This window comes from Lathamus discolor, chromosome 2, assembly GCF_037157495.1.
Source record: "Lathamus discolor isolate bLatDis1 chromosome 2, bLatDis1.hap1, whole genome shotgun sequence".
Lineage (NCBI taxonomy): Eukaryota > Metazoa > Chordata > Aves > Psittaciformes > Psittacidae > Lathamus > Lathamus discolor.
The window spans coordinates 72,636,427-72,651,142 of NC_088885.1; the positions used below are offsets into that span (position 1 = coordinate 72,636,427).

The window sequence follows — 14,716 nt, forward strand, 5'->3', positions numbered from 1 at the left end:
GGATTTGTTGAATTTTTAGGGTGCTAGCATGTTCTTCTAATGTCTTCAGGACATGGGGATCTTTTTTATCAATATTTATTCTACTTCTTTAATTCTTTTTATTTAATTCTACTATTTAATTCTTACTGCATCTCCCCATACACATCTCTGATACTCTGTTATCTGGGGAAAACCTCTCCTACTTGGTTTTCCCAATAGTGAGAAAAGATTTCCTGAAGTGGCTTTTTCCCTGTAATTGCTGCTGCCAGCCACGAGCAAGGAAAAGTACTGTTTCCGTCTGAGCACATAAACACCTAATAACCAGGAAATGGTTGAGTTACAGGATGGACCAGTGCTTACTGTTCAGTCATTTCTTTTTCCCTGTTGTCTCTTACCTGTTGACAAATCCCATTCTGAAACCTTGAGTCTTCTCCTGGATTTTGATGGAAGGCAAGATTAAGTTTTTTCAAGCTCACAAGAAAAAACTGACTGTATAGATTTGTCCTAAATCTCTGAATAAGGACAAATTGTCAGGTTTTGGTGGTCAGACTTGTCAGACTTACTTTTAAAGTACATAATTTTGCAGGCAGAATTTAAACATTAAGTAATTCAGTCAGATCCGAAAAGCAGCCTTTATATTTCTGTTTATTATCTTCTCCTGATGGCAGAGTGGTTCTTTATTGCACATTCTTTCCTGCAGAATTTAATTGCAATATGTTACCTTACAGAGGTAAATAAAATTCTGGGTAACAAAGTTGCTGAACAAATGCTAGAGCCTTTTTCCACAAAAGCTTCCTGTGATTAATGAAAATACCCTGACACTGACCTATGCACTGGCTTCCAGCCATCTACCAGAAGAGTACATGGTATGTGGTGTACAAGCTACAAACTCACATGATGAAAAAAAGAACACAATAGATAGCCACTTAAGTCTTTAAATTTGGAATGATACACAGTCATGCTTGCTGCTTAAGTCCTTTCTTTAGACTTAGCATCGGCGAGGACACTGTAAGAACGCTGTTTTGATTCAGAGGGTTAATGAGTGTCAGTGTGTAAATACTGGTGCAGTCCTTCTGCTGAGGCAGTGGATGTTTATAGATGTGAATTTTTCAGCAGCTATAAACGGAAGGTCTATTTGTTTTGTCTGAAGTGCATGGGAAAGGCTTGATCATAATGTTAGAAATTCAAGGCTAATGGTTTTAAAAAGTGCCTTATGTTTCAAAGTTCAGCTTAAAATGGTATGGCATGGCATAGCTGCTGGAAGGGAGGCACCAGAGCAGGCGAGCTGCAGCAGCCCAGCGAAGGCAGACAGCACAGCACTGTGCATTCACTGGAATGCCTGCATGCCTGTGGTTTGCTAAGGAAGCAGCTCAACACACACATCTGTGGTTTCATGGCATTCAAGACAAGCTGTGCAGCACTAGATAATATCACCTGTTGGCACAGGGGCAGCAAACAACAGGTCGTACCTTTCTCTTACAAAGCCATCTGCCCCGGCTGAATATGATTGACTGAGAAGTCACGTACTCGGTCTCATCTATCTCCCCAGTTGGTGGAGAAAAAGAAATGCAATTCAGGTTTCAGCATTTTTATAATCCCTCTGAGCCTCCCATTAAATTTGCTCTACTGTGTGGGAAAGGATTAAAGATTCTTTGGGCTCCGAAACACAGTATACAGAAATTAAGTACTACAGCATGGTTTGTTGTAAGGCAGCAACTAAAGTGTATAGCTTGCCACATAACCCAGAGCAGCGAGTTCTCTTTGATAAGTAACACTTGTTGACAGCTTAAAATTTCTGTTGGTAACACATGCCACAGTTGTGTACAGCCTTTGTTTTAAATATTCTGTGTGCAACATGCTCCATAAGTAATTTAAAATATAAGCCGAGTTGTTCATATGCTGTTACTAACTTAGCTCAGAGTGCCAAAAGAAGGGAAATTTGCTGGAGAAGAGAACTTCTGTTCCTTTAAGAATGGCTCATAAATTCTCCCTTGTACTAAATATTTCAAGATTAAAATCAATGTGTTACAAGTTTCAGACAAGGCTGTTTATCAAAATGAAATAGTTCATTTCCTAAAAGGCAATATTATTTACATTTTATGTGAGTGTGGGCATAGATGCGAGATTTTTATTTAAGAGCAGCCAAGATTTTTTTCCCCCGCAAAAATGGTAAATTAAAAATGCTGAAAAATTGCTCTCCCTAATTTTTCACTACTTTGACAGCCTGACTTGTTGTCAGGTTTACTTTGTGCAGTATTAAAGTCTAATAATTATATTGTACTTAGTGTAATTAAGCATCTAGCCTTTTTGTCCCAATTCCATAATTAAATAGAAGAACTTCGTTTGTATGTGTGTGGAAAGGACACAGAGCTACCGTGTACCCAGGCTTTGTGGAGGAAGTAGGGGTGAGAAAGGGCATAACAGGTATTAGAAATTAGATTCAAAAAATCATACTTTTAAAATAAATGCTTTTCTCCTGCTTACGTTACCCTACTTGCATGAAACTTCTTCCTTCCACTTCACAACTGTTAAGCAAAGAGCTGTGTGTGACTACTGCCAGCTGCCCATCTGTCTACAATTTACCAATGTTACAATGCAGACTGGAAAGTACTAAAGAACAAGAGGAATCAAAGTCTCAATGCTGCATTTTTGTAATTTTTCATTTCCTCATTGCAGTAGAAAGCGCATATATATGAGGTGTCAATACCATCTCATGCACAGGAGGTCAGTTCCAGTGTGTGTTAGCTGTTACTGCTGAGCTAACTGTAACTGGTTTCACCCTGTGTAAGGCAGATTAAATCAGGATTCCAAAGGAACTGGAAAACAATACCATACCATGGAGTTAATATCTAGGGTCTCCATGCAAAAAGCATAGTGAGAAATACCTGGTGACTGTATCTGTCTTTTTATTTTTCATTATGTGCATATTTTCAGTTTTCTAAACATACAGCCTGTTTGCTTTTCCTCTGTAGTAACCTCTAATACTAACTAAATACGATCCTTTGAACAGTATTCCTCAATGTCATGATTTCAAGATTTTATATATGCAGATATGTTATATATCAGTTATTTTTCTTAACATCTAGGCTGAAACAAGATTATTTACAAAAATATGCTTATAGAAAAAAATGTCATTATAAAAAAGCTTAACATATGGACTACTCAGTTCTTGGAGTTTTTAAATCACTCTTACGTAGCTGAAATTATGACCTGTTTCCTTTCTGGTTTCAGCTTTCTGATATTTTGGTTTGATTTCAGGTTACTATTGGGCAACTGTATTCCACGCAGAAACTGGTTATTGAGAGTCCAGAAAACACATAGCTATGAGAAGACTCCAATCCTGAAGCGACACTGGACCATTGTCAGCATCCTACAGTGCCACATACAGAAGTGTAAACTCACTGCACATGTCTGAGCTTTTCTGTTCAGCAGATGAAATGCCTGAGAGACTCAGTTTTCGGCAACCAAAGTACTATTTTGTAATGGTTCACATGTTCTAAAATATATTGGTGTGATTTATGATAGCATGTAAGGTAGTCTTGAAATCTGTGTGCTTGTATGTTCCATGTGATGGAATAGTTCCTGCCCTACTTTGACAATAAAACTTCATTAAACTACCTGTAACTAGATACATTTTTCTGCTGCTGACCTTCTCTCACAGAGCATGAAAGATGTGTTACATTTAAAATCCCTCACCCAGTTACTAAGTTCTTATTGATACTGTTTCATTTAAAAATACACAGCATGTTACTAAACACATAGTTCATTTTAAAACCAGGGATGAACAGTCCTCATTTCCTGGGCCTTGATGCTTACAATAATCATAAGCTGTATATTGCGTTTTGTTTTTTTTTAAAGAGCATCCCTTTACATTTCAGGAGGTAACATAAAAATTTAAATAGTTCTTTTTGTAGTTTCCAAGAGTTCGTAATAGCCAGTCTCATCCTACTTTTAGCAATTAACAGATCAGAAGAGCAGAATGCAAGACTTACATCACTGAGGCTTGGAAGCTTTAAAATATATTTTCACCATTGAGTCCTTTTCTAAATTTATTGAGGTGCAGCTATTGGCAGAAAGCCCCACATCCCTTTACGCAAGGTTTCCCTTGTTCACAAAGCTCCTGAATTTTGCAGGAGAAAAAGAACCTAACTACAGTAATAACTCAAATGCTGAAAGTCAGGAACTGGCAGCAAGCTTTGCCTAGCAAAAGTAGAACACTCAGTATAGTGTTTTATTGGCTATTATTAAATCTATAGAACAATCAATCCTTTTAAGACAGTATGTTAAAAAAAATAAAGCAAAAAATTTAATAAGGTTCTGTTCAAGTTATTGCTGTGCTTGACTTTGTCGTCTGTTAGAAATTTGCAGAAAAATTAAGCAATGCAAAGCTTTTTTAATAGCATACAGGGAAAAAATATTCCTTTTTTCTTCAAGGCTTTGTTGTGGGGTTTTTTTTAAGAAGGGAGACAGAAACTCAAAACTAGTTCCATGACACTGTGGCCTTTAAAAACCTCCCTTTATTTTTCTTGCTTCCCAAAAGTCAGCTTTGTTTAGAATTTCTGTAGTTCTGCATTGTTCAGGCTGTGGCATAACATTATTAAAGCAGAGGACAGACAAAGTGTCCAATTTAGGACAGATTCCCATTCCTCACTACCATCATTTAAAGTGTATTTTATAATTTTGTACAGTTAGATTGAAATGTATAGTAATGCATTCCATTAACAATATAGTGCACGGAATAAGATACCATGACTACCTGAAACTACAAATGTAGCCTCCACTCTCTTTCAAATTAATGGTAAATACAGTAATAATTATCTTCTTATTAGGTGTATAAGTACTGCAGTGTAAATTGCTTTTAGTGAACATTTTATTAAAATTGAATTTAATTAATCTTACAGGTAATATACATTTAATTCTGTGTTTTAAATCTCCACATTCACAACTGAGTAATTAAGTGCACTTAAGTAAATGGTGAAAGTGTAGGGGAAGAAAGGTTTGATTACCATTTCAGGTTCCAGTGAACTCAAATATAGTTAACATCTTTCTTACACTTTAGAGGACACAAGCTTGGGAGGGCTGCCAGTTTTATGCTCTAAGGAACTTGATGCCTAAAACAGTACATGCAAAATCCTTGTTTAAAACAGCTTCATTACTAAAACAAGCACTGCATACTGTTTTGAGATCTGAGAATGTACGCTAGGAAACAAAATAAACATCCTTATAAATAGTGTAGCCCTAATTTATAAAGAGGGACAACTCCAGTAACATTTTTGCTATTTAAGCCTATGTTTCCACCATCTTCACCAATAAAAAAAAAAAGAAAAAAAAAAGTTTGTTTTCAAGTAGAGGCCTTTTAACTACATAATAATTTATTCCGAAATACCAGTACCTTTCCAGTGGAGTTCTTTATTGATGCTTCCAGTGAGAATGCAGTTGTAGATAGATGCTGTCATACAGCCTGCAGGCACAAGAATGTGTAATTTCTAATTAATCCCCTCCAAAGTATTAAGAAGATTACTCCTCCTTTAATGCCTGAAAATTCTGCTGTTAAATTTTGGTGGTGGATACAGCAGTACTGCACTCCTAGCTCACGCCATCTGCTCCTACTTTCTGTCTCAAGGTTACCACTTAGATTATCTCCCTTAGCTATTCATACCTCCGAAAGATCAGTAGTAACCTTCAGGATACATTTACAAAGAGGGCCCATCAAGAAAATATAAAAAGAAATAAATAAATAAAAAACAGGCTCTGTAATTTCCTTCTCCCCCAGATCTGTGGTACAGAGGTTTGGGAGCTTTCTCAGCCAAGGGGAGATTAGTCCTTATTCCAAATTAGCCGTGGACTTACCATACAGTATTTATACATTACTTATTAGAACAAATGTAAGAAAACTTATGCTGCCAAAAACCAAAAGCCTGTGTAATACTCTCTAACTTAACACAAGTGCAAAGTTAGAAAGGTATTAGCATTTACTACTCAAAGGTATTAGCATTTAATACTCAAACATCACTGCATTTTAGATGTTTGTTCTCTGTTTTGGACAGATCTGTATGTTTCCTTACCAACACACGTGTAAGTGCACACTCTGCTACTGTTAGTTACGTGCCTATTAGTTCTTTGTGATTGGAAGGTAACTAGAAATATTATGTTTTCCGTGCCTCATGCCCATTTAAGTAATTTTGTTATAACCCAGTTCTGTATAAGAACACAGCTTACCAAATGCTTTATCATTGAAATCCTACAAACTACAAAAGGAAAATACTTAGAAGGCACATCTGGCTTAGGAAGTCCAGTGCTGAAATAATAGCTGTAGGCTTGGATGACTTTAGTATTATGTTTGTACCCGCTTGCCCTGTTCTTACTCATGGATAGGCATATGCTCATTGTCACTGCTGGAGACAACGAACTGTAGAGCTGGCACTGTGGTCCAGCCTCAGAGTTGCTGTGCTCTTACAACTGCACCTTCTGCGCTTCACCAGTTCCGTTTACGCTGCAATACTCATTAAATCTCTCTCTTGGCACGCTGTCAGGAGCTTTGTTGGATTTTGTTAAAGCAGTGTAAACAACAGGAATAGTTTAAACACAAAGGAATGATCCTATGAGTTATGTACAATGTCCGCTATTATAAAAAGTGTATCCTTTTTTCTTAGAAGGGAGTGCAATATCTTTACTAAAGCTGCAATGTCTTAGTGAAAACAAGCTTGCTATTGTGTTATATTAAAAATGTTTCTCTGTTCCTGATCTCAACATTTTAGCAAACTATTAGCCTCAGCAGTATGCACTAAAATTTGAGTGTTTACATGCCCTGAAATTTGTCATGACTTTTACAGTATAAACTTGGAAACAGTGCTCTGTAAGTAGAAGGGAAAAAAAAGAACAGTTTGTCTACTATCAGTAACTGTTTAAAGGACAGTGATTTCTGTTGTGTGTTACAGCTTCCCAGGAGATTTTACTGCAACTGAAAGCTCAGTTTCAGAATGCCCAGATCTATCAGAGGTACAGCTGTCCTGGAGGAAAGCAACTCAAGGGAATAGCATGTGAAAGCTTTACATATAGTGTTGAAATAGGCCAAGAAGTATTTTAACTCGCATTTCTAAAAAGGTATTTCTGTATAAAACTTCACCAAGTTTCCAGGCATTAAAAGCATTACATTCACCCTCTTAACATCAACAGGTACAAGAATAATTTTAGGGAGAAGTACCAGCCTCTCAACCTCCTTTCTGTAATGCAACATAAATGCACCTCTCCAGATACCCAGCACAGACCATACATCAAAACAAAGAACAGAGCCATGAAAGAGCTGTGCACTGACTGTTTTCCTGAGTTTTCCATAATGATCTACAGTGAAATCCTGCCATTATTCACGTTGGGAGTATACTGATCGCTTTGTTCCACAGTTCTTAACACAGGCATCATTATTTCATACTTTTAGGAATGTTTTGCTTGATGACATTTATAAAACTAAAAAGGACAGAAGGTGTGTAGCTCTTTTACTGAGAGTTTACATTCTTTTTAATTTTTTCAGTGTTTTAGAACACAAGAATGGTACATGAGCCCTTAATGTGGAAGCAGGGAAAATGACAAGGCAGTAATTCTTCTACCACTGTGTATTTTCTCCAACTGTGAGATGAAAAAAGTTCAGGATTCTCAAACCTATATCACAAACATATGCACCTTCAAAGGATTCTGCAGCGTACACAGAAAACTAAGTATCATCAATGTGTGACAAGAGATGCTTCTTTCTGAACTACTTACCTTTTTTACTGTGAAGCCCAATATCTACTTACAAGAGAGGGAAGTGGTATTAAGTAGTGCATTCAAATGACTTCTCTTCTGTGTTCAGAGCAAGAGAGCTATGGAGACCTGTGAAGAATGTAAAGGCTTTCTATTGAAAGAGTGCACCCCATAAATATTTATACCAGTCTTTGGCAATATGCTAATCCAAGGCAAGTAATCTTCCCTCTCGTAAAAAGAATCATGAAAAACAATTAAGGTGATTTAATTACAGCCACGCAATAGGCAGCAGATTTTGAACTCCTGACAGATGAACATTCATCACAGTGCCATGTTACCCTAACCCCATAACACAGGACTCTGAACAGAATAGACAATTAAACCTAGATCATTTCCCCTACCTTCCTGCAGTACTTTGGGCCAGATCCAAATCCCAAAGAAGCCAATGGGAGCAGAAGCCAGGCTTTTCAAGTACTGACTGAAAGCCCCAGCTTTAAATAAAACAGAACTAGTTTGCATGCAAGTTTGCAGTTCTTCATGACACTAAAGTAAATTTAGCTTCAGAGTCCTTTTCTGAATCATTTAGATCTGAATTTAAATGTAAGCGGCAAAAAATGGCTCAAGGAAGATTTAACTTAGCTGTCCTTCACAGTTAACCAGCACACAGTTTCAACTGTATTAAACTTTCTGGTTCTGCATACACCTATAAAACCATTTGGCAGCTCTTTCTCCCCTAAACCCTTAATCCATGGGGAAACAAAATAGAAATATGAGTACAATGAAAACCTTTGGAGCTGGAATTTTTCCAAATCTTTACCATTTCTTATATCTTAGGTTAGGGGAGGGAGGGTGTTTATGAGCACATTCTCCAGAAGTTATGCTCTGAATCTTTATAAAATACTACAATAAGTGTAATGCAACCAAACAGGAAGAGTGCTTCACTTAATGCTTTACTCTGCTGGGACTTTCAATTTTACACAATTAAAAATACTTCATTTTGAAGCATTTCTTGAGTAAAGTTGCAATTATGCCATGTATCTCAGCCTATGACCACAAGCAGCAGCCCTGTGCTTGCCAGCATGCAGTACACACATGGTCTGGTTCGGATTCTTACACTACTGCCTAATGTAATCTTTGGTGAGGCTTTGCATTTCTGTAGCCCTCATCTGTGAAAACGCAGAGCAGTGTGTGCAGGCAGTCTTTGAAACCTGCTTTGGCAATCTGTGCTTCTGTAAATTCTTAAAAGTACAAAAATGTGCTGTGGATTAAGAAGTGAGTGTGTTTGAGTCTTGTCTGAGCCCTGCCCAGACACAGCCATCAGGATACGGCTCTTCTTTAAATTCTGCTCAAGGAGAGAGGGATCCCTCCCCTCCCTTTTTTGGCAGAGCTTCCTTCTTCTCTGAAGCAATTAATAGACACAGACTAAGAAATGGGCTCCAGAAGCCTCAAATACTACCTTGCACTTAAACGAAGAATCCATTTCAATGCTGTTAGCTTCACGTATCGTCGTAAGAGCACACCATTGACACAACTACCTGAAGAAAGGCTAATTCATACCAGATTATTCCACTTAATATCCTGTAACACATAGCAGGTTTTAAACAAACTTGGTACTACTCATAACAGCAAGGCAGTTCCTGAAGGAACTAAACGCCTCTTTGTATCTGGCCATATTCTCACACAACGGTTTATGTACAGGTATCTGGAGACATTCAAGGCCAGGGTAGATGTGGTTCTGGGCAACCTGATCTAGTTGAAGATGTCCCTGCTCACTGCAGGAGAATTGGACTAGATGACCTCTGAAGGTCCCTTCCAACCCAAACCATTCTATGATTCTATGGTTCAGGGAGGAGGGAGCCCAGGCTGTGTTTCAGAAGCAGCGCCTGTGTTAGCAAAACTGCAGAAGTTCAGTCTGAAGCTGCCTCTGCTTCACATCATCTCCCCAGTAAACCCCCAGCTTCTAGCTCTGATTCTGAACCAGCTCTCCCAAGAGGCAGATTATTGGAAGATTCCTTTTCAAGAATGGGGAATTACATAAAGACGACTTTTTTTCTAAGGTGCTCGTAACGGGCTTTGAGATGCTTCACATGTTTATGTCTTCTACATCTTCAGAGGAAATGGAGACGTGAGGAAACTCACAGTAGGCTCTCTTTTTAAAAGGAAAGTAATATTCCCAGGCCTTGCTGAAGAACATACATCCATGACACAGTATTTGCTGTGTTCTGGCAGTGTCTTAGCTACTGATCTTTTCATCAAAAACACTACCCTCAATTTTAAGACACTGTATCAGAAGAAAACAAGTGGAGTCAAAGCTGCAGAAGAGCCAGAATAAAACTCAACCGACACCTGCCTATTTACCACCTGTGCTAGTGAAGGTTCCTCACATCACAGCTCTGCCCAAGATGCCCCTTACAAGAGCATACAGGGCCATCATGGACTTACAGTGCAATTTGCCTTGCTGCCTATGGACGGGCAACATCCCCGCTTACAGCGAGGCACACCAACAGCTCGAGCCCCTCTGCACCCCACATGGTAGAGCAGGAGCGCAGCCAGGTTGCAAAACCAGTAAGTGTCCCGTTATGTTTTGCTACACACAAAAAGAAGGATGTGTAATGGTGAGCTTTTTAACTTTTTTAAAGCTTTTTTTATTCTTACAAACCCATTCTCATTGGTACTTTTTGCTTAATTTCAGGGCTTGGGGCACTAGTAGTAGTCAGTCGAGCTTGCAGGGCAAGAGTGAAGACTACAGAAACCATTTCAAGTGCCCAACGTGACAAAGCCCAACCGTGAGCACAACAAACCCCTTTCCCAGCAACATACAAACACTGAAAAGTATGTAGCAAAACAAGCTGAATAAATTAGAAATACTTGAGAAATGTGGTGCAAAATGTAATACAAGGAGAGCTGAACTAAGGCACTTGTCTTCATTTGTTACTGAGGACACCCTCTGTGTTGCATCCTCCTGTGGGAGAAGGTGTTCCAAACGAGTCACCACTCCCCAAACCTGGAAATGCCGAACTGTGTGCAAGACGGACACCAGCTTTTACTTCACAGTGCGTTACTCAAAGGTGTTACCAAAGTTCTCCTGATAAATGCAGCATCAGCAAATGCTTTAACTCCTCCTCTGTCCCGGTTTTAGACTTCTCATCTGTGCGAGAAGTCACCAGTCTATTTTGAGCAAAAACATTTTTGCAGAAGTCCCTGTTGGCTGCTATTAGCCAGGAGGGATGTGAGCACAGGCCTGGGGAAGGCAGGGAGCGGTATCAAAGTGTGCGGAGTGACAAAAACCAGAGCAGCCCAGTTCAGCCCCAGAGCCAGCCCCCAAACAGGCTGTTGTTCGGAGATGCCGCAGGCACAGTAAAGGTGGTACGGACAGGCAAGCCTGTCGTGAGGTTGACGGGTGCTCACAGCAGTGAATCGTATTGTCACGGAGTCCATTCAACTAACAAACTAACTGAAAACACAAAGCACACCACTGCTGTCGCAGTAGTGTCTCTGAAATGGATGTGAGAACAGGAAAACCTGGATCCAAAGTTACATCTTGGAGCGAACACATCACAAAGTTTTCACACCAGCGCTCTGTGCAGTTCTGACTAATCAGGTAGGTGCAGTCAAACCTGAACCAAGACCCCAAAAATTCACTTCAAGAGGGGAAAAGCAAAGCCCTACTCAGTCTCTTCTCTCCACGAAGTAAAAGGAAAACGACTCCACAAGCCACAGCAACACAACACTATGCACGTCCATCCTCCGCTGGAAAAAACGAAGCGGCCGCTCAAAAACCACCAGGTCTGGGGGCCTCTCCTGCGTGAGGCCCTTCGGAGAGGGCCTCGGGCGCGGGGCTGCGCCCGCCTGCCCCCGCCCTCCCGGTCGGGCGCCCATCAATCGCGGGGGGCTACCTCGGGGCAGCCGCAGCACCGCAGCGTGTAGTTGCGGCCGCCGTTGTTGTCCCAGAACTCGCCCTGCGGGCCGCGGTACCGGATGGCGAAGTGAAGGGCCGAGCCCTCCCGCAGGCTCGGCGGGACAGGCAGGGTGAAGCAGTAGCGCTCGGCGGGCGGGTCGGGGGGCAGCGGGGCGGCCGGGACGTCCAAGAAGGAGAGCCACTCGTTGAAGGTGTAGCGCACCGTCACCTCCTGGGGGCCGGGGCCGCCCAGCACTCGCACCGTGCCCCGCACGTCGGTGGGCGCCGCGGGCCGCCCCAGCCGCTCCAGGCAGACTCGCTGCCGCTGCAGCCGCTCGGCGCTGGGCTCCCCGCCGTCGGGGAAGTCGGGCACCAGGCGCGGCGTGGGCCGCGGCGGGTCCTCACCGGGAGGCAGCGGGTCCGGCTCGGCGGCGGCCGGGCTCTGCAGGCGGGACAGCGCGGCGGGCGGCACCTGCGGCTCCTCGGCGTCGCTGAAGTGCTTGACGCTGGCGAGGCTCAGCCCCAGCGAGTCGGCGAACTGCACCCGCTTCTTGCACTTGCTGCAGCAGTCTTCGCCCGCCGCCGCTTCCTCCTCTTCCTCTTCCTCCTCCTCCTCTGCCTCCTCCTCCGCCTCCCCCCGCCGCTCGCCGGGGCCGGGGGCCGGCGGCCGCCCGCAGCGGCGCAGCTCCAGCAGCACCAGCTTGGCGTCGCGGGGCACCGTCGGGGCCGCGCCAAGAAGCCGCCGCTCTCCCGCCGCCGGCTCCTGCCGCGGGCGTGCGGGGCTCGCCATGGCGGGGCGCCCCGCTGGGCCCGTCCCGGCCGCCCCTGTGGCGGCGAGCGGGCGGGCCGGCACCGCTTTATCCGGCGCCCCCGCCGCAGGCCCCGGGCGAGGGGCGCGCCCCCCCGCCGGCGCCGGAGCCTCCCCGCGGGCGGGACCTCCCGCAGCGGGCGGTACCGGGGCGGCAGCAGCCGCGACGGGCGGTCACGCACGTCCTCCCGCCCGCGGCCCGCGCGGGGGCTCCCGGCACCGCGGCGCAGGGGGAGAGCGGCGGGCAACGGGGAAGCCGCCGCGGGGGTCCAGAGGGCTGGGGGAGACAGCCGGGCTGGGCGGCGCAGCCGCGCCGTGCGGAGGCAGCTCGGCCTGCCGGCGTCCCCTAAGCCCCGCTGCCGCCGCCACTGCGAGTCCGGCGGGGTGGAAAAATGGGGTCCCGGGCTTCGTCACCATCACAGTTAATTATTACCGCCTTCCTCATCGTCGTCGTTTAGGCTTCCTTCCACCCGTCGGAGACGCCCCAGAGAACGAGCCCCGGGGGTCTGGATTAAGAAGGACGTCGGCCAGCTCCGCGCCGGCACCACCGCGGGGGCACGGCCCCCCGCTGCGGGTGGAGGCGGGGAGCGTCCCCCGGCGCTGGGGCTCAGCCTCCCCCGCCCCCTCGCAGCGCCGGGTCCTGACCCTGTACCCGGCTCCTCATCGGACGTGCGTGTTCTGCGGCTGCGAGGTTGTGAGACCCGCGGCCTCTATGCTTAGGTTGGTTACCAGCCGTTCTAACTGCAGAGAAGAGCTTTGAGACCTGAGCTCGAGGACAGAGCCCCAGAGGTAAAAGGAACACCAGAGGCATTCACTTCTTAAAGTGTGATGCATTCTGTAAGAAAATCTCCTTAACCATGTTTTACCTACGCTTGCTATCAGCAGTACTGTACTTGTGGGAAATCAATCCAAAGGCTCAGGAGGCACACACATGTATGTACATGCACTCCTTTTGAAGGTCAGACTGTCTTTAAAGTTTCCAGTTAAACAAATGAAAAACTATTCGGGGATGAAAAACAAAATATAGACTTTACCATGTAATCAAATAAAGAGAAATAGAATTCCTCTCTGATTTATTTTCGAAGGATGAGGTGTAGGAAACAGCATCCTTGTAACACGAGTTTTATTAGTATGGTGAGATGCATATCTGAGAATTTTCCAAACTTAATTCTATACTTCGTGTGTGCCGCTGCCGTTGTCTGGGAGGACTTGCACAGGTGATTGCAAAACCACTACATTATTAAACTTTCCTCCATTCTTTTACTCATGGGAGAGACACTAAAAAGCATCTGCAAATAACATGGTACTTTCTGAAGCAACAGACTCCCACTATGGATTTATATGGGTGTGGGGTTTTTTTCTTTGCATAGTTTGTTTTATTTTTAGCATTAGTCTAGTTGCCAAAAAGCAGCCTCCCAATGTTAATGATTACAGAGCAGCTCAACTGAGTGCGCAGCCTGGGTCTTGCAGAAACATCACTAAATGGTTTTCTTAGCAGATAAACCTGTGAGGGTGTTCTTACTACAACTTGACTGAGGAGACAAACAGCAAACAGTTACTTACAAGTGCCAAATAATCTGACTGCTCCAGCTTCTGGTCTTGCACTCAACATGGTTAGTAGTTTGTTTTAGAGTGGTGTAGGAAAGGGAACAAAGGACAAACATTCTCGCTGGCACTAGCTGTGCTAATGGAAAATATGATGAATACCAGTTTGCCATCAACTGCTCATCACCGCTGCTCTGCTGCAAGCTGTTGGCTGAGCTCCTCAGGGGAGCACTCGTTTGCCTAGCCCAGTTGAAGCGAGCTGCTGTGCCAGCGTTTCAGCTCTTTGAACTAACCAGACTCAACCAGATCACACTAAAGCACAGAGCATGCCCCCTAGTTACTCAGCCGAGGCATGCAACGCGTGTAAGGAGGAGCATGATGGTCTTCCCGCACCGAACTGCTGGCAGGGAAGGCACTGGTTTCCCCTGCTTTCACCATCACTCCCGACCTGCTGGTGGCTGTGATGGAGCAGTGGACAATACCGCGCCGCTCTCCTGTTAGCATTCACTTCGATGACCGCAGGTTGGAATGCAGCTGCCTTCTTACCTGTGCCTGGAAATGAGGCCTCATGACCCACCTCTCCGAGGCTTGCGGCATTTCAGATTACTGAGATCAAAAGAATAGGTGATGTGTAGGTAACGGTGCTTAGTACTTACCATATGTCCAAGGTTTTTTTTAGATAAAATACAACACTAGTGTTTCCTCAGAGCAATATCTGTTTTATGGTGAAGAAAAGCAGAAATGAAGAG

General features: G+C 43.9%; 2 protein-coding genes across 4 annotated transcripts in view; one reads left to right on the top strand and one right to left on the bottom strand.

Annotated features, from left to right (window-relative positions):
- Positions 1-3,608, top strand: part of LYRM4 (LYR motif containing 4) — a 90,460-nt gene extending 86,852 nt beyond the window's left edge. For 2 of the 3 annotated variants that reach the window (XR_010610056.1, XM_065667425.1), the window contains one exon: positions 3,238-3,608. Coding sequence is in view for 1 of the 3 variants with exons in the window: in XM_065667425.1 (XP_065523497.1) it covers positions 3,238-3,300 (63 nt within the window). In the remaining 2 variants the exon portion in view is untranslated. The remainder of the gene's footprint in view (positions 1-3,237) is intronic. The other variant, XR_010610057.1, reaches the window with a different exon arrangement.
- A 6,729-nt stretch (positions 3,609-10,337) lies between these two features.
- PPP1R3G (protein phosphatase 1 regulatory subunit 3G) lies at positions 10,338-12,481 on the bottom strand. The gene has a single exon (XM_065667423.1). The coding sequence runs from the start codon at positions 12,402-12,404 to the stop codon at positions 11,595-11,597; it is 810 nt and encodes a 269-aa protein (XP_065523495.1). The 5' UTR covers positions 12,405-12,481; the 3' UTR covers positions 10,338-11,594.
- Positions 12,482-14,716: the final 2,235 nt, after the last annotated feature.